Genomic DNA, 23,728 nt, shown 5'->3' on the forward strand with positions numbered 1-23,728 from the left:
CGTTGTTTAATGCGATGATTTTCTTGAAAATCACGTCTCATCAAGTTGTGCTCGTTAAAGTAGCGAACTCACCAATTAATCGACGTTAGTCAGCGATTGTTCATCAAGGCGGATCGTAGCGCAAACTCTTAAAAATAGGTAACAATTTTGATTTCTCCTTTCACCTTATTCACGCCAATCTCTCTGTGAATTCTAGCTTGAGTACTAGACATCACGTCCACCTAGGTCCCTCGAATAAATTATCACATTTTATTTGACATCCTAGAATTCGACGACAATGAAAAAAGAAAGCTTAATTGCATTGACCATTTTCATGGCAGTCTGGGTCGGCACGCACGTCGAAGCTTCAAACACACAAGTGAGTTCAATTTCAGAAAAGACCCGGACCTCCTGGAACCAAACTTTTACGTTAGACGAGGCGTATAAAAAGTGCGCCGAATATCTGAGAACGACACTCGCCGAATTTCTGCAGAAAGTCAATAAAACAGCCAACAATGTAAGCGAATTAAACATGCTTCTTTTTTTTTTCACGTCTAATTGTTATTCTTTAATTGAAGGACGGCACTCAAAATATGGGGCAGAAAGTTGAGGACGAGTTGAATAAGGTAAAACAAATATTAATATTCAATAGTTTTTTAAACGAAGCCATAAAACCTTTTCGATAGCATATTCACGCTCTGATGGGAAAATGCGATCCTACTACTCTAAGAGTTTCTCAGTTTGTTTCTACGAAGGTAAAATGTTATTTCTTACGATGAGAAGCCACTTCAAACTTTAATTTCATAAAAGGTTGAACCAAGGGAGAGAAGCCTGAGAGTTGAGCAACTAGTGATCCAGAAAATACAATTAACGGTGAGTCAAAAGAGTATTGCAAATAATTCTTAAAACAATTAAATGGTTTGCGTTGTTAGCCCAATCTGAGAAAGGTAGGCAGCACTGACAACGTTCCAATGAATTGTACCAACACGGGGGTACAGACGGGGGTAACAACAAAGCCACTCTTGGCTATGAGAACATTGTCGAGTAAAGAATGCACGGAAAGTTTGGCAGACTTGGTTGATGAATGGTTAAACCAGAAATATCAATTGGACGAGAACGCCATCCTAATTGAAGACTTGCAAAAGGAGTTGGCCGCGTGCAAAGCTAATTTCACTACCGTTCACGGTACGGACGTGAAGAAAATTGGAGACGAGGAGAAAGAAATTGATCAACTTAAAAAATCCCTCGCCGACAAGGACGCAGAAATCGCTCGATTGAAATCTGAAAAATTGACAGCAGATCAAAACAACCAGAAACTCGTTGCAGAAAAGATCGAATATGAAAACCAAGTTAAGAATCTTAAAGAACAAGTTCAGATGCTCGAAATGAATGCAACAAAACTCATCGACAAAACTCTTTGCGAAGCGCAGACAACGCAACAAGAACAAAATTTGACCATAAAATGCGACGAAGAAAAAAAGATTATCGCTGCTGAATGTGCCAACAAAGTAGAACAACTCAAAAATGAAATGTCAGTGCTGACAAGCCAAAAGGAAGCTGAAGCCAAACGATACGCGGATGAAATCAAAGCGTTAACTACGATATCGAATTTTGTCAACAAGACCATTTACGAAGACCTCAAACGTCAATGTGAACAAGAAACGAATGGGAAAAAGAAATGTGAAGAAGAAAGGGCTAACCAAAAAATTACAATTGATAATCTTACAACACAGCAGAAAGCACTCAACGATTCTTGTTCAGCGAGCCTGTCTGCCAACAGCGTGACAATCAATAATCTACAAACGTCATTTGAAAATGAAAAGAATTCTACAGCTACTCTTGCAACACAATTGCAACAGTGCAATCAGAAAACAACTGAATGTGTGACAAATGCCAGCCAGAAAGAACAGGAATGGGCTAAAAAAGAAGCTGAACTACAAGATGAAAAGAAAAAATGTGAAAATGAAAAGGCTAGCCAGAATATTATGATTGAAAATCTTAAAATACAGCAACAGCAAGTGAATGAGTCCTTTTCAGCCACGCAGTCTGCCAACAGCCAGACCATCAATAATCTACAAACTTCACTTGCGAATGAAAAGAATTCTGCAAATGCTCTTGCAGCACAATTGCAACAATGCAATCAAAAGACAGCTGATTGTTCAACAAATGCCAGCCAGAAAGAACAAGAATGGCTTAAAAAAGAAATTGAACTACAGGGTGAAAAGAAAAAGTGTGAAGACGAAAAGGCCAGCCAAAAGATGACTATTGATAATCTCATAATTCAGCAGCAGCAATTGAATGAATCTTGTTCCGCAAGCCAATCTGCCAACATCTTAACAATCGATAACCTACAAACGTCACTTGCTAGTGAACAGAATTCCGCAGCTTCTCTTCGAACACAATTGCAACAATGCAATCAAAAAATGACTGAATGCATTGCAAATGTTGGCCAGAAGGAGCAAGAATTGACTAGAAAAGAAACTGAACTACAGGATGAAAAGAAAAAGTGTGACGATAAAATAAATAATTTCCAAATAACCATTCAACAAGGCGACGCACAACACGCGAACGAATTAAAGATATGCCAAGATAGCGTTGCTGCTTCTAAAACGGAAACATCAAAACTTGAGGCTGTTACTACCGAGAAAAACCAACAAATACAAGCTTGTATCGGCGAAAACGGTAAACTGACATCTGAATTAGCATCAGCAAACATTGGTTTGAAAACATTGAATGAAAGCGCAACTAGTCTTACAGTTATGAAAGAACAATACGAAAAAGTAGCAAATGCCTGCCATCAAGACACTGCTGTGCTAATGCGAGCAATAGGAAGACGTAACCAGAAATTTCTCACGTACGTAAAACTCATTGAAAGCGACTCTTTCATGTCAATCGTTGGGCTTTCAGAGAAAGCACAAAACGACTTGAACATTGCAATTAAGCTCCTGTTCGACACCAACCCACTTCACTGCAGCCAGAATAGCACTTACATTAACTGAATAACCATCAAATCTTATAGAAACTATATACTTAACAGTAGTCTGTCGAGGTTATAACCTTCTACCTGTCACAGTTGACCCTTTCAAGACCTTTGCAATTCAAATAAACTGATTGGTTCACTTCAAATTATTAAATAATCCTAAGGCAGTACCAGAAAACATTTTATCCAACAACTCAGATTTCAAAAATAAAAACGTAATTACCTATGGGGAAAAATGACATCAAAAAAGTTGCCTGCAATGCTTCAATGATAATTTTATTGGCAATTCTGATTAGGACAAATATAGTATAGATTTTTCTAATATCTGTCAATCATTCCAATTCGATGTGAAATCAAAGCTGCAGGCAGCTCCCAGGCACAACCTGTAGAGAAAGAAAAACTTGTAAGTAAAATTTTAAGCCAGAACTAAAATATTGTGTACAAAGGTACTTCAGTATTAAAAAGCTCGTAATTTGGTAGTCAACATAGTATTCTGCCAAAAGTTTGTTCATCATGAAATTTTAATCTTGAACAGAATGTGATAGAAATCCAGTTACCTTTGGGAGAAGGATTCCTGATCATAACCTCCTTTTCAGCAGTATTGGATTATAACCACTAACTGCTTCAGGTGGCACCGCATGTCAATCACACGGATCCATTTTCTTATCGAGAGTCATCTCACTACAGAGAAAAGAAACTTTAAAAATTTTGAAAGATGACGGACGAGAACACGTGGTTCAATTGTACATGTTCAGTAGACAAGATAGTCAACAGGGTTTATCTGTATAGCGTATAATAAAGCATCACGACCATAGGCAAAAAGATAGAAGATTGGAAAAAGTGTTACCTTTGGTTCAATCAAGTTGAATCCATTTTTCGATCAGCCAAACTTTGTCCTACCGAATCGATCGACCATGTCTTAGTTGATGGCTTCTCTCCGAACACGACAGACTTTTATGGACTTTTTTGAGCAAGCGGTTAATGGTGTCCAATACTGCCGGTCAAGTAGACAATTCCTTAAACACACAGCTTGTGTGCATTGTCGGCGTTGCCACTAAAACTACCATTCAATCATAACTTAAATTTTACGTTTGAGATATTTAATTCCATGTGTATAAAACATTAAACTACCATTTTAAATTAAATTTATTTTAGCACGTCTTCAGATTTTTATATATTTCTCTTAGTTGATTAAGAACAAAGAGTTTTTCTGCTGCATCTCCCGCCAAATAGATTTCAATTCTTAGGTTGTTGTTGTTATTGTGGAGAAACATGTGAAAAATCAGGAATAGAAAATGCCTGCTTGTTGTGTTGCTAATTGTAAGAGTGATACCAGGAAGAAAATCCCGGGACAAAAATGTCCTTTTTTTGGAGTACCTAAAAAACAGGCTGTCTTTGATGAATGGAAGAAAGTTATTCCTGCCAAAAGAAAGGGTCTCTGTGCAAAATCTTTGGTGTGCTATCTCCACTTTGAAGATAATTGCATAAAAAAAGACTTGGGAAACTGGCGTTTAAAGGCTGGTTCCATACCTACATTGCGTCTGAAACGTATACTTTTATATTCCTCCATCATGTGTACTGTTTCCAACATTTTCCCAATCTTATCTTTATTGTTCCACGATTGTTGCAGGTGAACCTACACCACCGCCAGCACCTCATAAACAAGTAAATTTACCAGTGATTCTGTCCATACCTGGCGGATTGATTGTATTAAACCAAAACAACACTACAGGCAGTGCTGAAAATGAGGTAGTTTGCGTGGAGAAACTAAAGTTACCTGGAGAGTCATGGCAATCGAGGAAATTAGTCAATGAGCAAGAACATCCTGTCATTGTCTGTTTTGAAACTACATTTGTTGGCTTAGATCCCCTAGTCAGAAAATCAGCAATTATCAACCTGGAAGCTAAAGAAATTGAGTACAAAGTTCTCCAACGAAAATGCCCACCTGTAAATGGTTGCCTCCTTCAAAAGTTTTCATCAGCTGCTGATGTAGAAAGAAGCCTCCAGTATTTTGATTGTGTACGAACGTGTCCGGGAGTTACCGACGAAAAATTTCACGAATTAAAAGAATGTAGCCTCCCATCGGGATTCTTCGAAAATGGTTCTTGGCGATCCCAATCGTAAGTTTAACATTCGTTCTTTGTCTGTTGCTTGAAATAATTTTCCATTTATGCATGCTATAGCTGTGCCCAGTTGATCACGCGAGTCAAACAGGATACCGAACATGACGTGCTCAAAAATCCCTGCCCGAAATGCAATAAAATGCGAACTACAGTTTTGTTACCACGTCTTGAAAAAAAGCTACGAAGTCCATCTGCTGATGTGAAAAACGAATATTTGTCGAGAGATGCGTTACTTTTGAAACTTAACGAAATCGAAAAACAAATGAAAACGTTAGAACCAACGTTGAAACACCAGGAAGAGCCTGATGATATGGTTATGGTACTAGTTTTATTCTTTAAATTATGAAATTAGCATTTTGATGTAATTGGTTTCTTTTAAAATTATCATAGGCAGACTGTATCGAAGTGGATATGTTCTAATTGATTACAAATAAGAAAATGGAAACTGGAAAAAACTGACCAGGAAACGACAGCCATTTACGTTTCGAAGAAAAATTCATAATAATTTATTTTTGATGTTACTGTGCCGGACAATAAATTTCCCACTCTGTTGTATCGCTAGTAGTAATGGTATTACTTTGTGTGAGAATGCAATGCAAAGGAATCAAGGGACCGCAGCGCACTTTCAGGCCGAAGCTATAAACTAGCAACACCAATACCACATTGCTCAACATCTCAATACGAACTTATAAAAATGTTTTTGCGCATTTGTATGTTCTCCCATGATATTATGGACTATCTAACAGGACCATCATTTTGTACAGTTACCTTCTTGTGGTTTCGCTGGCAATTTTTCTCCAAAACACAGTCAACTTTTTATGGAAATTGAGTAGCTATTTTGAAATCATCAAAGCCGAACTTCGCTGCCGCTATGTCATCATCTTCCAGCTGAAATTTTTTCATACCTAATATTCAGCAGAGGATGATTACATCGTTTAGTAGTGGATGTAGCGCATAAATTTTAGGATGACTGGCAAGTTGCTGCAGTTCTCGCACATGACTGCCGGGGAAACACAGTTGGTGCTTGAACGATTCTTGCTTCGCATGTATGATCATCTTCTTTCACTGTTTAATAGCACGCAGCAAGTACGATGACAACGGCTGTTGTGTCATGGTTACGACATGACTTCTGAGTCACACGAGCTTTACAGACCGCGTCGCGCGATCGTTGCATTTGTATGATGGAAAAATTTAGTGACCTTCACTGGAAGTCGTATGACAAAAAACCTTGCGGTGGATTTACTGCAGCCTAGTTTAGCACGGCGTGCCAGATATTAGGGCTTTGTCGGAGGAAGAAAACATGTCAGCCAGAGACGTGAGAATATTGTAACTCATGTTTGCAGTCCAGTAGTCACAGGTATTTATACCATTGCTGAAGCTTGACATCTGTACACAGCAGGTGGTAAATGCTGCTGTTTCTTTACAAAGGAATCAACAGATAAGCATCAACTAAGATATCAACGACCAACAAAACAAACCTGCAGGTAACATTTGCTAGGTATCATCATAGAAGATAATGCAATTTCAGATAGTTTGTCCTCCTACATTTTTGTGGCCATTAGGCCACAGTCTGATTGGACATTCTTTTACGACCAATGTTACATGGACACAAAACAAAAAGAACAGAAATATGATTGCAAGGCATAAGCAGGTAAAGTATATACTTAAATGAATAGGCGTAAGTACAGTGATTCTGAATCGCGTGGTAATAATGTTGACACGTAGTTGAACGAAACTTGAGTTTCTAAAACAATATCATTGTAGTTACAAAATCCAATGATGGAGACGTGTAACTAAGGTAGATGCAAGTTCCAATTCTCACGGATTATATCATTCAAGTGTATACAATAAACACTTTCCAACTTGACCAATGGAATTCGTTCTGCTTCGATTATGGCGCGCCTATATTACGTCGTCTGCTAATCTACAGAGTTGCAATTAACCATGAAAGAAAACAAGTGAAAGTTTCATTTTTTTTTTCGATTGAAATCACGTCCAATTCGTAGTGTATTTTTTTTCTTCATTTTTTTTTTTCAAAGTGACTTGAGGAGATCCGCGCGCGCGTTTTTTACATAATGATTGGAGAAACCTATACACATGGATTGAGTTTTCATGATACGGGGCAGGAGGATAAGACATGCACACATCAACAAAAAAAAGTAGTTTTAGCCAACATAAACAGTATTAGCCTGTGTCAGCAGCAAATTTCACCACTATCTGTATAATAAGTGATGGGGTCCAATAGTACACAAAGTAAATTAAGAGGACAGGCAAGGCTTTTGAGAAGCAATGTCATTGCACACAGAACAAAACAAATTCGGGCCAAAAAAACTATAATTAAGGATTGGTGGTATAAAAATTGTAAAGACAAGAGAGAAAAAAAAACCCAGTCCGAGCAGCTACATAATATCATTATCACAAGTGGTATACCGCTATGTATAATTATTATACGACAAATAGGGAGAATACATTGAAGGACATTTAAATAAGATAGAAAACGAAATGTAGTATTTTCTTTTTCAAGGTTTTTCACCTCTTTTTCTTTTCCTTCATCTTTCTTGTTAGATATCACATCAACTCATCTGGCAAGGGCGAGGAGGGGGAGGAAATTTCCAAACATGTTTGTTGATCTACTGCGGTTAGTTGGTGTCAGTTTGGGGTGGGATTGGGTGGAACTTTGGTTTTTTTCTTTCTTTCTTAGATTAATGTCTCGTAAGACACACGTTACGTTACTTGTTTTTTTTTCTTTCTCATTAACGAAAAAAAAAAAGAAACAAAAGAGGAACTCATGGGTGGTGGAAAGAGAGACTATTGCTGGGCGTCGTGCTGCTGCCGGCCGAGCTCTGGCTGTTGTAGCTGCGGTTATCACGTTGCTGAGTGACGGCAACGCGGCGCTGATAGTTATAGGGAATGCCCACAGATGGCAGTGAGCGTTCCAAGCTGTCAACAGGGCTGTGGTGTTGCTGCACCTGGTACATGGGACTGCCGCGATTCTTGTTGTTCGCGTTGATGCTGTCGTAATAATCTTCGACTTTGTGATGATCCGAATGTTGTTGTTGTTGCTGTTGTTGATCTTCAGACGACGACAGCGAATCCGTCAGAGCCAATCGTGTCCGCAATTTGTGGGATGATCCAACCGGCAAACGAACCTGAACGTTTTCAAAATTCAATTTAATTTTTTTAAAACATGTTTTTCACTGATTAAGAATTTCGAGTTCTAACTTTAATGGCAAGTGCAAGTGCGACCTATAGTACCCCGGGGGTTATTTTTTAAAATGCTTTCGTGCGTGGGATGTTTTTTTTTTTTTGGTTATTGAAACAAAAATGCAATTCAACTGAAAAAAAAAAAAGAATAAATAATCTGGAATTGTGGTATAGAAAAACTTACATGGCCCGGGACTGGGAGTAGGAGGAGTAGGAAGAGTAGGAGAAGAGGCGGAAGCGACCATCGAGTCGTCACAATCCAATTGGCCTTAAAATTTTTTGTTTTGATTTGACTTTTTTTTTTCTTTTTTTTTTTTTTTTTTTTTTGGTAAAATTTAGTAAAAGAATTTGGAGGGTTTCAATTAATTAAAAAAAAACTAAATAAAAAAAAATAATAATCAAAAGCCATCCCCCGCATACGAGCGCATTTTAACAAATAAAGGAATAGGACCAAAACTTAAAAGAAAAAAAAATAAAAATAAAAAGGAAAGGCGGTTTTGTGGGGGTAGGTGGAGGTATAAAAAAATGTCAAAGGCGCCACCAGGCACCCCAGAATGACGTTTTGACAGGTCTGGGATGATTGGTATTTTGGTGGGGATGGTGTAGGAGTAGATTCGGTTGTTGATGTTGCTGTTGTTGCATCTCTGGTGTAGTAGTAGTACTAGTAGTAGAGGAAGTGGATGATGCTAGTACCTTCGTTGTGACTACTGCATTGGCCGGATCGGATTTGGTGCCTCGTTGTTGGTAGATTTTCGTGCTGACCGGAGTCACTACACCGAGGGGAGACTTGGTCATCATCATCTTGTTGGTGGCGGGTATATCGGGCAGCTCTCTTTTGGACGGAGTAGTTGATGCCGCGAGGGCAGACACCATTTTGCTGCTGCTGTTGTTGTTGTTGTAATTGTTGACGCTGACGACGGCCGGCGTCGAGGCCGCGTTCGTCGGGATGACTGTGGGCTTGATGGGCGTCGGAATGCGGCTGGAATAACTTCGCCTGCCACCCTCGACACTCGGCCGCTCTTCGTCCGGATCGCCCCACGAACTTCCCGAGCCGTTCACTTTCCCGCCATTGCCGTGAGCCAAGTCCACCAATTTAGACACCAATTTCTGAGGTTTTGGCGAAGCGTCAACCACTCGAGGCAACGCCCGGCCACCACCACCACCACCACCACTAGCGACAACAACAACTTTATTGTTGTTGTCTTCCGCCAATAATTCCGCCACGGTCGTCTGGGTGCCTTGGCTGCAACACTGGTGCACGCTTTTGGCCGGTAATGGGGCGGGCGAATGATGAAGGAGAAGGGTCGTTGGTCGGTCCGTTTGCGTCGATGTGGCGCGGACGCGAACACTCGTCACGGCCGGTGCTCCGTGATGATGATGATGCGGAGACGGCGATGGAACGCGATTGAGCATTCGCAATCGCGCTTTCGTACCTTCCAGCTCGATCTTCTGTTCTTCCAACTGGCAGTAGGGAGAAACAGAAAAACTTGTTATTATTACCGTTATATGTCACTAATAGTTAGACAAACGAAAGAGCTTATTATCATTACCGCTAGATGTCACTAATGATTTGGAAAACAAAACTGACCTGGAACCGCAGATCTTCGTTTTCATCACGTAGCGCCGTCATCTGTTCGACGGCCAATTGGTTTTTCGTGCGCCATTGGACGTCACGTGACTCGACGTCGCATCTTCCGCTTTCCACTTGCTCCCTCAACGTCTACATAATAATAAACAGATACGAATCACACGAGATAATCAAAGACAAAAAAAAAAAAAAAAAAAAAAAGACAAGGAGGACGTGGCCCGTATCGAAGGTTCCATTTTTTTTTCTTCTTACCTGATTGTCCAGCAGAGCGCGGAGCAGATGGCGCTGCAGCTCCACCGGATTGGTGAGCCTGAGGATGGCGGCTACCTGGTCTCGGGTGGGCGGCTGGTAGCGGGACGGTGAACTGCTCGATAAAGTGCTGCACGACAATTTGCCCGCAGGCGACGGAAGAACATCAACCGAGTCAGCGACAACAACGCGATGACTGCCTTCTGTTTCTAGTAACTGTTGTTGCTGTTGAAAACTGACTCGCTTTTTATGACTCAAAGATTGCTGTTGATGGCTGTGGACGGCCTCTTCCGGTTTGTTCACCGCGTCCTTGGCGTCGGCCGAATTGCGCATCGCTTGACTCCGCAATTGAATCTCCTCCAATAGGATCCACAACTCGTCGCCGTCTTCATTGACCGCGGCCGTCCCTCCGCTCTGCGTCGCATTGACCACGCGTTTCAAATTCAACAGAGTCAGCAGTCGATCCTCGTCTTTCTTGAGCCGGGCCAATCGTTGCTGGACGCGCTCTAAATGTTGCAACAGTTCCTTCTCCATTGGCTGTTGTTGTTGTTGCTGCTGATGCGGCATCGTCATCTCCGACGACGAGGCCGTGTCGAATCGGCTGCTGCGCGGACTCGTGTTGCTGTTGCTGGCCTCTGTACTAAAACCCGAATCCACCACGGGATTGTTGCTGCTGCTGGACGTGATGGCAGCCGTCGGCTGATCCGATGACCCATCCTGCAGGCTACGATAGCCACCCCCGCCAGTTAATTGTTGTTGTTGCTGCTGTTGCAAGTGTTGTTGCTTCCGGCGAGTCCAGCTCTGTCCTCCAATATTGGCGGTTGGAGCGGCAGCAGCAGCACTTGTATTGGCCGCAGCAATGATTTTGGTGGCGTTGCCTTGGGCTGCAAGTAGAGCGTTGGATGGCTGCTGTTGTTGCGGCTGATGGAGATGCGGAAGTGCGGCTAAAACGGCCTGCCGGAACAAGAGTAGACTGCCGACTTCCTGTTGCAATTCCTATAGGTCGGATGCCCAAACAAATGAATGACCAAAATAAAAATTTAAAATCAGAAAAATGCTGCGAAATATCCACACATTTCATCATCATCGACTTTGTTTTCTCTTCTTTATTTTCTAGTCTCGTTGTCTACGGGCGCGTGACGATGCCTCAATTTCTCTACATCGTCACCAGAGCGCATCCGGAAGCAAAACAAGCCGCCATACTTTTCTCTCTTTTTCCTAATCATTTTCTATTTTTTGTTTTTCCTTTGGCCAAAGAAAGAAACTGTTAAAGTTGTCGTACCTGGATGGCCACCATCGACTTGGCTTGCTCCTGGACAATGAACTGGAACGATCCTCCAAACAGGTGGGCTGTGCCAGTAGAAGACGATGCGGCCGAGGCAGCAACAACAGGTGGTTCGTCCTCATCATCATCTGGCCGATGAGGTGGGGCCGGCCGATAGGCCAAACGCCGATGCACGAGACGGTACCGATCTTCTTGCTCTTGGTCGTAGCATTCGGCCATCCTACGACTCAAACACCATAATCCTAAGTAAGATGAGAAAAATAAATTTAATTTTAAAAAGACAAGGACGATTTCAAACTTCCGTTTCAACGGAAGGTGAACTTGCGGGACTCTCGCCTTCTTCTCTTAACCGAATAGCTGCAGGCATGCGGTTTTCGTTCAAGTTCATCCGGCCATCTAATTAAACTAATCCATTTCACATTTTTTCAAGATTTATTTTTCTTTTACTCTCTCTCTTGTTTTCCCCTTTCATGGACAGAATAAAAAAGAGAGAACTGATGGCTATTTGTGAATGAATGCCTCCATGACGATCATCCAAAACACAAACTTTCGTCGGATACGTTGTCCTCCTTTTTCCCCCTCCTGTTCTCTACGTTGTTGTTATTGTGTGAATGTGAACTTGACGGGAAAGTTTTTCAATGTATTTTTGAAGAGCAGCCGGACGGAACCAACAACCCTCTCGACTCATCCTCACTCCCCCCCCCCCCACACACACAGGTAAAAAAAAAAAAGAAAACCAATTACATCCATTTCACATGGGCCCGGAAATGCTTGAGGGCATAGAACGGGCGCAAACACATGGGAACAAAAAATTGCCCAGGTTGACCGAACCTATGAAATTTAATTTTTCTTTTAAAATATCAGAACGTCACATACCACACACACAAAAAATGTGAACAGCATACGCCCAATTTTCATTTGACCGTGAGTTTGTTCAACTTTTATTTCCTCCTCCCCCCCAGAAAAATATAAAAACTAAACGTTCCGGTGTGTGCGGTATGGCGGAGGAAATGGAAGAATCTTTTTTTTTTTTTTTAGTGGACCATCTGCTCACATCACACCTGGTTCATTAAACATTGTGCGACCTGAACAACATCTGCAGACGACCATGTTTAGAAAACGAAGATTTGAATATTTTCTCACGGCGGAACGACGCATCTCCATGTCGTCAAAAAAAAAAAAATGAAATTTCTCTTCATCCCAAAGTGAGAACCGCAAGAATCGAAAATTAATTCCTCCTTTTGTTTGCGGCTGCGCGTTATTGTCGCAGCTGCAGCAATCAGAAACGGCTCAAGGACCGTTTCAATGGCGATTTAATTCCCTTCCATTTTTTTTTTTCAAGACAAACATTTTCATCAAATGACAAAAAATAACCTAACCTTCATATTTTCGCTTGAAAATTAATTCAAAAGGGAGTTCCTTGGGATTTCACTTTAGAGGGGGGACCCCAATCGCCGAGGACACGAAAGAATCGACTTAAAAATGAAGTTCCTTTTTCTTTTGACACGCGGGCTTCCCACCCCCATCACTTTCTCTTGCGTAGACAATGTGTCACACACGCCAAGAAGCGAAAATAACAAAGAATGATCAGACCCTCACCAAGAAATAATTAACGGGTTCTTCTTCTTTTTAACCCGCATTTCTTTTTGGCTGCGAATGAAACAATTGAACGAAAAATGTTTTTTTTTTTCCTCAATCCCATCGTTAAAATAGAGAAAAAAAATTTCTTCATACGAAACACGTTGAAACTATAAAGAAGAAGCGCATTTGCCAAGGCTCGTTGCCTCTTTCTTTACTTTAGTTTTAATTCAATGCCTCGGTTGCGATGGTATTTGCGGTCAGCTGTTTGTCTGCAACAGTCCGACGGTTCACATGTTCACTCAATTGTGAACTTTTTTCTCTTCGTTCTCTCTCTCTCTCCTTCTGTCATTTTATTTTACCTCATTGCGTGGAATTCTTTTTTTTTTTTTTGGTTGTCGGCGGTTTTGAGTAGAAATCAACCAACCGGTGCAATACTCCCTCGATCTCCAACACACACACGCAGATAAAGAACAATTCACGATAAGAAAGAAAGGGGGAAAAAGAGATTGAACGAATTGAAAAACGCTCACCTCAAAACGTTTGATTCAACTGATTTGTTTTTCATTAATTTCGTAATCCATCCACTAGTTTTGCTAACGACATTTTCTCTTCGTCACTTACGTTACACTCAACTGAGAAAACAAAAGCACGTCGTTGACGTAATTAAGGAACAAACAAAAAACTGTCTCGAGTTTTCTCTCTACTAGTCCAAACAGTCTCCCCGTTTTCACTTGTTTTCACTCGACTAGTCCAAGAGCAACTGCCACATCGAGGCGAGCAGAATGAGCTAGCGCAAGGGAGATGGGTGGGGGGGAAAGAAAAACAGCTGTTGAAATTTGCCCAAGGCAACGCGTACGACCATCTAGCGGCCAAATTTGCAACTTGGTTTCGAGGCCAACTTGATGAAAAAATCGATCACGCAAAATATTGATCAAGCACACACATAACAAGAACCCCCCTGCTTAGACACGCAAATGCTTTAAAAGGCAACAAAACAAAAGAAAAAACTGGTTGACACGATGAGATAGAATTTCAAGAATGATGTGATGACGACAACTCTAAGCTGTACACGTTTCTCGTAATTCCGTTACGTCTTCGCCCCCAAAAATTGGATTTATAGGAAACGGTTTGGGTATGAACAGATGAACTGGGTCAAACCCCACAAAAATCTTACAACATCGATTACGCCGACCTTTCGAACCGCGTGAAAAAAGGGCCTCGGCAGAACAACACTCAAGGCCCACGCACATCCAATCGACGAAAAAAAATAAAACATAAACACAATAATAAAATAAATTCGTGTGGCTCACTGTTGTAGATCAAGGATAGACGAAGCCGTTGGCCAGTCACGCTTCCCTTCGTGAAGTTGAAAGAAAAAACTCTTTGCCAACGACCACCACTTTGCCATCATCATCATCATCATCATGCTGAAATCCAAAAGATATGTACAGTTAAGGCCACGCCACGCCAAAAAAAAAACGAGAAAACGTTTTTTTTTGTTTAAGATTTCGTCATTTCGTGATTAAGAAAAAAAAACGAGTCAACTTTCGATTAATTGTAACTTGACTAACGAGCAAAACAAAATCGGCCAGTAATTTTATCAATAGAAATGGCTTTTTTTTCGACAAGAAAGCCGATAGACTTTCATCAGTAGGACAAATTTTTTTAATGAGAAACGAAAAAAAAAAACCGTTAGACGTCCTGTACAGACATGGACCGTGCATTCTTATTTCATTTCTTTTTCCTGTTTTTTTCCTCCTTATTATCCCACAACAACGAAAACCCAGTGAAGCTTACCAACTAGTCACGAACTCACGCTCTGTTGTAGTTAAACTACTACTTCATCTTCTCTCTTTCTCGGCTTGATGGCCATCAACCCACTATCCCTTTTGAGTTTGGACGTTCCATAAGTAGGCAAGAAAATGCATATTTATCAGAAACATACCTTTAATTCACCATGATGGTTGATGTAAAAGCACGTTAAGGAATTATCCCGAGGCGAGAAACACGTAGGCAAACGTATTCTTAATGAGAACGTAATAAATAGCGGCCTGTTTCCTTACACACGAACTGTGAATGCGTCTCGAACAGAAATGATCTTCACTCGACGGCCATTGCCACACGACTGTCGTCTGCTCCCGATTTCCTCAGTCTTTCGTGTTTTGTAATTCGGGTTCGGCAACCCTCCCGTTTTGAAAATCGAATCTGCTCTACTAAAAAGTCAAAACAACAATGTTTCGAATTAAACCGGTCCTTCTTCGGCCGGTAGTCAACAACTTTGTAACTCGCAATTCTTTACAAAGGTCCTCATTTGTTGTACAAACATGTCGTGCAGCCAGTACTAGCTCTCTTGGAGATAATTTCACCTTTTTGAACCAAATGTATTCAGATCTTTCTCAGTCAAGCTGGGTCATGAATACCCAGCATCTACTCGAAACTGTTCATGATTACACTCATCTGCCATGGTGGGCAACCATTGTTGTTACCACAGTTTCTCTTAGGCTAGCCATCACCTTGCCTTTAGCTGCCTATCAAGTATTCATTGCTTTGACTTCCAATTCCAATTTCGTCTTAACAATCGGTGTTTTTTTTCAGCACAGCATCTATGCCAGGCTGGAAAATCTCAAACCCGAAATGGAGGGCATTCTAAAGGAATTAAAAAAAGAAACAGACCGAGCAGTAGTCATGTACAAGTGGGATGCCAAAACTGCAAAGCTAGCTTTCCATAAATCTGTATATTGTAATCTTAAATGTTAAACCACACTCACCTAAATATTATAATATCTACATTTTTTGTCATAGGCCCAAAAACAGTGGAATTTGCTGGTACAGAGAGACAACTGTCATGCCTTTAAAGCTACAGTCCTTCTTTGGGGTCAAATTCCTCTCTGGGTCTGTATGTCAGTAGCGCTGAGAAATATGGCCATGATGCTTCCCGTGCAAACAGTTGGTATTATTTTTAAATCACATCTCTTAACGAAATCTACATCTTTTCCCTGTCCACTGTTTGATAGAGGCCCAGTTAATATACTTGTCTCTGAGTTCGGGTGGATTTGGTTGGATACCCAATCTGACTGACGTGGACCATTCACTCATCTTGCCAGTCTCCATGGCACTAGCCAATTTAGCCATTATCCAGCTACAAGTTATGAACAAAGTGGGAACTACGTCTCGTCTGGCAAATGCCATCATGAATGTGTTGAGGGTCCTCTGCGTAGTCATGATTCCCATTGCTGCCTATGCACCTGCCGTACGTTTGAGATTGTAGACATTTTACCTTATCAACTTGCGTGAAACATATGGTTACTCATGCCTTATTTTTATTGTGTTTACCAACAGGATGTCGCGCTCTACTGGACAGTTTCATCGTTTTACGGCTTGACCCAAAATTTAGTCCTACTCTCGCCGAAGTTCCGGAGATTGTTCCGGATACCTGTGACACCACTTGAAAGACCTCATCCTTACCAGCATATATTAAACCAAATAAAAGCTTATCGAATATTTAAGTGAGATGAAAATATAATTATCACCTGTGTGTGTTCTCTCTTTTTGATAATTAGTTTATGTTGACAGTAAGATACAATTTAAGAAATTCACACCTGTATTTTCATTTTTCTCAGTGAAACTGTACAGCAAAAAATTGCAAAATGTTAAGTGTATTAATAACTAATCTACTGAGTAATGTACTAGCACAACACACTATGTCAGCAATAACCAAAATGATGTGCTTTTTCCCGGCTACTGAGAATCTGTGTATTTATTAGAGTATAAATTGGTATAATGGAATGAAACACCCATCAACTGCTATCTAAAAAAGAATTAGAGTAAGACTGATAGGTGTGACATGGGCTAATGCAGTCTCCGTTACAGTTGAGGGAAGATGTGGAGCCATTTATTCACACAGTCATTGATTTATGGTAGTATTATGTATGGCGAAACTTTACCTTCCAAAATGGTTATTTTCACATGCAATAAAGAACTAAACGGAGCGCAGTGTAGTACACAATGACGCGCTCACGTCATGGGCTCTAGTATAGATCGCTTTACTGCAGGGAAAGGCAAAGGATACGCTGTTGTAAAATACATCACTAGATGTCTCTCATCCGCGTCCCAAAAAAACATTCGTTATCCAGCACGTTCGTCAAATAATAAATAATGCACGTCTGCTGCCAACGTCTTTAGAAAAAATGGGACTGTGAAAAGAAAACAACATAAAATATTAAGTTATTGTGACATTTAAACTGCATGTAACTATTAGTGTAAAACGACAGAATGGCAAACCGGCGTGCGATAGCGAGTAACGTCGATTGGCAGGTTGACAAGAAAAGCAATTCCGAGAGAGCAAAATACTTGTTCGAAACAAGCCTATACTGTGACTGTGAATTCTTGGTTGGAAATGAAGAAGAGAAGGAGGTGAGTAGGCTTTAGAAAACTTTCTAAATATGTCATACTTGAGCTTTTTTTTGTAATAGTTGGTGAAAGCGCACAAAATTTTCCTGGCCATGGGGAGCCCAGTCTTTGAAACCATGTTCTACGGTGGAATGGCGCAAGCTAATGCCGGACGATCAGTAAGCACAGGATCACATGCAATAGAAGTACAAGACATTCAACCTTTTGCCTTCAAAGACTTACTTGAGTAATGCAATTTTTTTAATAGTTATCCTCAAATAGTGTTTGTAATTGCTCCATTTTCATAGGTACATTTACACGGAGCATGTAGATCTCAAATCCTTTGATCAAGCTTGCGAGCTATCCTACGCAGCCAAAAAGTACATGGTGTCCAACCTGGTGGAGAGGTGCTCGCAGTTCATGTGGAAGGACCTCATCCCTGAAAACGTGTGCAGGGCACTGGAGTTTGCCAACCTCTATGAAGATACATTACTTAAGGTAACACATTTCCCATAAAAGTTATTTAGGAAGGATTCTATACATGTTCGATCCACAGGAGAGAAGTCTTAATGTGATACGATGCCGCACCAAAGATTCTCTCTCGCACCCGCCATTTGAGGATATAACGGAGTCTACATTGTTAATATTAGTAAAAGAAGACGATCTCGCCATCAGTGAAACTGATCTTTTCGAAGCCGTGAAACGATGGGGCACCAAAGAATGTGCACGAAGAGAAATAGATGTCAATGGCTCTAATTTGCGATTGGTAATGGGAGTAACTTTACCTGGTACAAGCAGAACGTTAATATTTATACATTTCTAGGTATTGGCAAATATCATAGGGCATATTCGATTCTTGACAATGACCAACGAAGAATTCGCCAGTTCCCCAGCCATGTCGGGTATCCTGACGCAAGAAGAAAGTTTCGCTATTCTGATGAACATTAGCTGCCGTGACAAGTGGCAAATGCCGTCTCAATTGTCTTCATCCAGGCAATCACGCTACACAGCTCCCTACAGTCTGAGCTTTGGTGAAAATTCGCCTGGCAATCGCAGTCCTTCTAGTTCGTGTGGTAGAAGGTGGAGCCCATTTTCATTCATCTGCTTAATTCTATCAATGTATTTAAAGTACCACATTTCATTGCAGTGTTGAAACAGCCCCCGTCTTATCTTCTCCCGGCCGAATTTACTGCTACAGACGAGTGGAAGGCGAAACATTAGTACACAATACTGGCATATTGGACTGTGCAGTGGCTTTGACTGTCGACCGCAATATTTGTATACAAGGAATAGTCATATCGTCGCAATCAAAGTAACTTAATTATTCAATGAAAACCTCATTGTTCAAATAAAACATTAGAATCTATTTACAGCCACACAGATTCAACAAACTGCGACCCTAGTGGAGGCTACACTGAACTATTGTACTGCCATTTGCTGGATCGTGATGGGACGCGGCTCACGTATTCCCATTTTAGTGGCCGTTCGCCTAGGCGATCTTCAATTGATGTCTTCTTTAATCGGCCGGTTTACGTCCAACGCAACAGAGAGTACCGCATCTGCGTCGTCCTCAATCGCTGCGGATATTATCCACTCGGAACCGGGTCCTCTTGGGTCATGGCACAAGGCGTCCATTTCCGATTCGGCTCTTCCTCCACCGAGCCGTTCCAGCTCAACGAAGGCATCCGAGACGGTTTCATCCGTGGAGTCATTTTTTCTTTTTAAACAAAACACTCAAATCAAAGCATTTTTATCGATCCATTATTTTCCCTTTTGTTTTCTGTCACCCTTCCCTCCAAGAAAAAACGAAATCTTTGTTCATATATTGTTGAGTATGTTGAAATACATTGTAAACTAGGACGTGACAGCTCTTGAAACATTTGAAATTCATGTTTATTCATGTGTGTTTTTTTTGCATTGCTTGTACCGTTATATGTAAATCATAACGTTTGCATTTTGCATAATTTAAATTATTATTATTTTTAAACAGGTTCTAATTTGCGCGTGATTCATGTCAGGAGCCTCACGTTTAGTAATCAGCACAAATTTTAATAAATCTTGATCGAATGCTTTGCATATGGTGCAAATATCTGGGATGGGCAGCACTTTTAATGATGGCAACTGTGGAATGGCCAGCTTTTATTTAATTGGCATTATTATTAGAAAAAGATGTAGTCTAGGTGGGAAACAATTAAGCCAAAACATACAAATATGGCAATCGGCATAAATCATTGTTATATAAAGCAACAAATAGTTTTTGAAAGGTAGACTTGCCATTCACCTGGCTTCAATCTAAAAATGCAATGTGTCCAATTCACCATTCGTTCCAGACTGTAACTTTGCACGTTGAAAGTATGACATTCATCAAATTGTTAAATATTCAAAATTTTGCAGCAAGAAAGATCTATGTGTTAATTTCATCTCTTGGCAAGGTCAGCTACACTTTATAAGGGTCTAACAAAAAAACTGAGGTTGAAAATACTTAAAATGGACTGTGGAAGATAGAATCGTGGCTCAAGACAACGTTTCGCAACCGGTTCAAATACCCAAACAATTCCATGTACAAGCTTCACTCGTTATGAACTTGCGGGGATTCCCTTTGACGAGTCAACCTGTCAAGTGTGTAACATTCCCGACGAAACTTCTGCCCAACTTCTAGTTTCATCAAAATTTGTGCATAGGTATTCGACCAATCATAAACTGATAAGAAAAAACGAAAGATGGGAAGAATCCAAACTTGATTGAAATAAAACGAATAACCAAACCGAATAATGTATGCCTTATCTATTCGTTTTCTACAAGGACATTTATGCACTGTTTTCCTATTTCAAAGTATTCACTTTCCGAAACCAGTTTTTTCTTTTTAAGGTACATTTTAGCGTTGGGGGGGGGGGATTGTGTCAACGGGGAAACAAAATGAATTGTCCAAGATAGAAATCCACTTGTTGCCATGTCGTTGTAAGGCCAGGAACGTCCTAATTCAAGTACGGCTTGCAGATTACATTCAATGTTGAATTGAAAGTGAAGAGGTTTGGAACACGGATTCTTGACAAGGATGGCCACCGGTGATTGAACTTTGTCTAAAGGATTTTTTTGAAGGGCAAACAATGCCGCGAAAGCTGTGCCGTCCAGTCATGCCGGCGTGGCATTAAACCCTTATTTGGACTGTCTACGCCAAATACACATCTGACTTGATTTCGGATGCGATGATGGAGGTCACCAAAATGTGGACAACAATTTGGATATCATTTGGACGAAGACGTCGGGAAATTAAAAATGGTCGTTAGCGAAACAAGTTTGTCTTCTTCAACAACTTTTTGGCTTGATGGGTAGTACATGTGGTCGGGCAACAAAAGAAAATCATTTTAAAAAAGGAAGAAGAAAAAAGACGTTCGTATGCAATGGGTGGGGTCACAAACGTCCGTAGCAGCGTAATAAAAGCACGTTATCGCAGCGCGAAAAATCAGTGTCAACTCGTTCAGTAAATAAAGAAACATCACCTCTCCGTTCGTGGAAGCGCTGAAAATCCATCAGCGGTAAAATTGCACTAATAACATTAAATAATTTTACTAGTATTTTTTTTATTCCGATGCGAGTATGTGACTAAACTAATTTCAATTACGGGTGTTTGGCACAGGTAAAAAGAATGGCGATTATAAATAGATTTGCATCCATGTTGGTGCTGGCAGCCATCGTTCTGCTGGGCACGGTTAATGGTCGTATTTACCAGACAAGCGAATCCATCATTTTCGAAAGTATAAATCAGTTTTTAAAAAATTTATTTAAATATTCCACGTTTTAAATGTTGAATCGAAATTATCTCGCGTCCGTTTGAATTGTTAGACGAAAAAATGCTAATGTTACAGCAACAACAATTATTTAACGTAGTCTATACATTTTTTTTTTTAATGAATTCAATTCCAACAGTCGAACGAACGACGAATGGCGCATTTCTCGCAAAAAACTTCCCCTTTATTCAATGGGATTTCATGCCAATCAAATCTTTCCTGAATGGCGGTGTTGTCCCTAACTGGCAAATCCCCTTGGTTGAGCCGACCCCACAAGTTAATTCGCACAGCATCGGTCTGCCTCCGCAACATGGGCCGACTTTTTACAGCTGGTTGCACTATCCGTTCGTGTACGGTGGAGCCTATCCTGTTCCGACAATCGGTTCTAGAACTGATCCGGCACTAAAACAAGAATCCAAACAGAACATTCCTTGTGGCGCTGGACCTGCTAGGGTTCGCATTGTCAATGGCCAGGAAGCTGCTGCGAACTCTTGGCCTTTCATGGCAAGTTTTTGTTTGTACCTAGCGATTAGATAACGTTTGCAAAATGCAAAAAAAAAAAAAAATAACGATTCGTGCACTACTTGTACAGGTAGCATTCACGACGCCTGATGGTACTGATGTCAGTTGCGGTGGATCTTTAATTTCGGAAACCAAAATTCTGACAGTGGCCCATTGTTTCGAACAGTAAGATACAGTGTCGCCTATTTTTGTCTTTATCGATGCACTACATCGATTATTTTCGGACGATTCATTTTTTTTTTTTACAGATTGTCCATGTATCAGGTGTCGCAAATGGTGGTCAAACTCGGAATGCACAAGCGTAGAGAGAGTGCAGAATCGCCGGATGATGCGCAGATGACGAGAAGAATCGGCCGCCTGGCAATCCATAAAGCCTTCAACGCCAAAACATATGTAAGTTTCGACGTCGATATATTCGTCTTAAATTTCATGCTGTAAACGAAGTGAAACGAGTATATGCTACGCATATAAACATTGATTGATTGATTGCATTTGTATTGCCGATATGTGTAGTACAACGATATCGCCGTTGTCACAATGGACACGGCCGTCGCTTTCTCGAAATCCATTTCGCCCGTTTGCTTGGCACCTGTAAATGGTGAACTCGATGTCTACGCCGGAGAAACTGCCACCATCATGGGATGGGGAACGGAAGCACTCGGTATGTGAAATATACGCTCTCATTAATGCATGTCAAACTGGATGCTTTTACGAATAACCGTTTGATTTATTACTTGACTCGTTCCCTCCTAAAAAGAAAAAGGAAACGAGTTTTTGTAGACGAGATTAACGTTTAATTTGATTCGCATAGGGGGTACTAGCCCGGCCAACTTAAAGGAAGCTACCGTTACGATCATAACGAACGAGGACTGCAGGACAACCTTTACAGACCCTGGTGCAATTCCTAACCACATGCTGTGTGCCAGTACCACTGACGCCGATTCGTGCCAAGTACGAATCATGAACCCATTTTGAAATGTTAGCAATTAGTCAAACAAGCAAAACTGTGTTTGTATTTATAGCATGACGGTGGCGGTCCGCTCGTCGTGAAAACTGAAGACGGTTTATGGACGCAAGCTGGCATCGTCAGTTGGGGAGAAGGTACGAAGCTTTCGTGATTGCCCCTTTTTAACACCATCCAATTAGATTGAGGTTTTCTTTTTGCTGAGCTTTTATTGATGATGTGCTTTTTTGCATGTAGGATGCGCGGATCCCGCTTTCCCTGCCGCTGTTTACACGCGTGTGAATTGGCTAAGAGGCTGGATTAACGGAAACCTGAGGAATTGATAGGCGTCGTTATTTATGTACATCGTCACGCGTTCCAAAGGCTACGACCACGAACCGGAACAAATGGCATACGTTTTTGCAGGACAAACCGGAAGATTTAAAATAAATACAAATCATAAATTATTGCTATATAAAGCAACGAGTGATTTTTGAAAAGTAGATTTTTCATGTGCCTGTCTTCGATCCGAAAGACATCTAATATATGTACTCAAAATTCAATACTGATTTCCCGAAAGTTGTTCCTTTTTTTCGCTAAATTAACCGCTTTGGAAACATACCGAATATTTGTGCTGCACCGCGTTAGCGCTGTTGCGTACTGGCGCGCTACTTTTTAAACTAGTTTTTTTACCTTTACTTTAGGAAGTTTAAATCTTACGTCAAAACAAAGTCAATTAACGTTATAGTCGTTTGATTACCATTGTAAATTGGTTTTTCCGATGGACAATCAATGGTACATTTGCGTTGGCTTTTTCAGTACCGGCAGAAGGACCAGCAAAGAGGCTCTCCTTGCCGGAATCAAGGGATATCGAGTTAATGTTGGCTATTTCAATTTCAACGACAACAAATTGATTAATAAAAAGTCGGTTTTAAATACGAAGATGGAACAACATCTACTTTTGTGCTTGGCAATTGTCGTAATGGTGGCCTAACTAAGATATTTTAGTAAGAAATCGATGACTGCTTGGCAATACGTCAATTCATCATCTGTTCCCGAATGCAACTTTGCATATTGGAAATACAGCATGCACCAAA

General features: G+C 40.8%; 6 protein-coding genes and 1 non-coding gene across 9 annotated transcripts; 5 read left to right on the top strand and 2 right to left on the bottom strand.

The window, feature by feature from the left end:
* Nucleotides 1–20: 20 nt before the first annotated feature.
* On the top strand, nucleotides 21–2,978 carry LOC130703087 (BICD family-like cargo adapter 2). Its single transcript, XM_057524705.2, has 7 exons — nucleotides 21–138; nucleotides 266–496; nucleotides 558–605; nucleotides 666–734; nucleotides 790–852; nucleotides 912–1,629; nucleotides 1,741–2,978. The coding sequence occupies exons 2-7, from the start codon at nucleotides 278–280 to the stop codon at nucleotides 2,976–2,978; spliced, it is 2,355 nt and encodes a 784-aa protein (XP_057380688.2). The 5' UTR covers nucleotides 21–138; nucleotides 266–277.
* Nucleotides 2,979–3,405: 427 nt separating this feature from the next.
* LOC130703198 (small nucleolar RNA SNORD36) lies at nucleotides 3,406–3,480 on the bottom strand. The gene has a single exon (XR_009004591.1). It is a non-coding gene; the product is annotated as a small nucleolar RNA SNORD36 (small nucleolar RNA).
* Nucleotides 3,481–4,184: 704 nt separating this feature from the next.
* On the top strand, nucleotides 4,185–5,692 carry LOC130702904 (uncharacterized). The gene is made up of 4 exons (XM_057524521.2): nucleotides 4,185–4,507; nucleotides 4,590–5,079; nucleotides 5,143–5,401; nucleotides 5,473–5,692. Exons 1-4 carry the CDS (start codon nucleotides 4,255–4,257, stop codon nucleotides 5,500–5,502), a joined length of 1,032 nt encoding a protein of 343 aa, XP_057380504.1. The 5' UTR covers nucleotides 4,185–4,254; the 3' UTR covers nucleotides 5,503–5,692.
* A 1,355-nt stretch (nucleotides 5,693–7,047) lies between these two features.
* Nucleotides 7,048–15,107, bottom strand: LOC130702900 (uncharacterized). Of its 3 annotated transcripts, none has more exons than XM_057524515.2 (6): nucleotides 14,935–15,102; nucleotides 11,406–11,650; nucleotides 10,127–11,119; nucleotides 9,875–10,006; nucleotides 8,980–9,747; nucleotides 7,048–8,231 (listed from the first exon to the last, which is right to left on the bottom strand). In XM_057524515.2, exons 2-6 carry the CDS (start codon nucleotides 11,625–11,627, stop codon nucleotides 7,869–7,871), a joined length of 2,478 nt encoding a protein of 825 aa, XP_057380498.1. In that variant the 5' UTR covers nucleotides 11,628–11,650; nucleotides 14,935–15,102; the 3' UTR covers nucleotides 7,048–7,868. The 3 variants fall into 3 exon arrangements, 2 of the variants coding, with proteins under 2 accessions (XP_057380498.1, XP_057380499.1); XM_057524516.2 differs by lacking the exon at nucleotides 14,935–15,102 and adding an exon at nucleotides 13,520–13,682; XR_009004473.2 differs by having other exon boundaries at nucleotides 8,089–8,231; nucleotides 8,471–9,747; nucleotides 14,935–15,107.
* Nucleotides 15,108–15,110: 3 nt separating this feature from the next.
* On the top strand, nucleotides 15,111–16,585 carry LOC130702905 (cytochrome c oxidase assembly protein COX18, mitochondrial-like). The gene is made up of 5 exons (XM_057524522.1): nucleotides 15,111–15,524; nucleotides 15,585–15,722; nucleotides 15,792–15,939; nucleotides 16,004–16,239; nucleotides 16,329–16,585. The coding sequence occupies exons 1-5, from the start codon at nucleotides 15,222–15,224 to the stop codon at nucleotides 16,497–16,499; spliced, it is 996 nt and encodes a 331-aa protein (XP_057380505.1). The 5' UTR covers nucleotides 15,111–15,221; the 3' UTR covers nucleotides 16,500–16,585.
* A 543-nt stretch (nucleotides 16,586–17,128) lies between these two features.
* Nucleotides 17,129–19,238, top strand: LOC130702902 (BTB/POZ domain-containing protein 2-like). The gene is made up of 7 exons (XM_057524519.2): nucleotides 17,129–17,402; nucleotides 17,462–17,625; nucleotides 17,687–17,876; nucleotides 17,935–18,144; nucleotides 18,202–18,458; nucleotides 18,526–18,690; nucleotides 18,752–19,238. Exons 1-7 carry the CDS (start codon nucleotides 17,262–17,264, stop codon nucleotides 19,101–19,103), a joined length of 1,479 nt encoding a protein of 492 aa, XP_057380502.1. The 5' UTR covers nucleotides 17,129–17,261; the 3' UTR covers nucleotides 19,104–19,238.
* A 1,786-nt stretch (nucleotides 19,239–21,024) lies between these two features.
* LOC130703088 (chymotrypsinogen A-like) lies at nucleotides 21,025–23,153 on the top strand. The gene is made up of 8 exons (XM_059495451.1): nucleotides 21,025–21,133; nucleotides 21,306–21,670; nucleotides 21,759–21,853; nucleotides 21,937–22,081; nucleotides 22,202–22,349; nucleotides 22,500–22,639; nucleotides 22,711–22,789; nucleotides 22,890–23,153. Exons 1-8 carry the CDS (start codon nucleotides 21,025–21,027, stop codon nucleotides 22,973–22,975), a joined length of 1,167 nt encoding a protein of 388 aa, XP_059351434.1. The 3' UTR covers nucleotides 22,976–23,153.
* Nucleotides 23,154–23,728: the final 575 nt, after the last annotated feature.

This window comes from Daphnia carinata, chromosome 5 (assembly GCF_022539665.2).
Source record: "Daphnia carinata strain CSIRO-1 chromosome 5, CSIRO_AGI_Dcar_HiC_V3, whole genome shotgun sequence".
Classification (NCBI taxonomy): Eukaryota; Metazoa; Arthropoda; class Branchiopoda; order Diplostraca; family Daphniidae; genus Daphnia; species Daphnia carinata.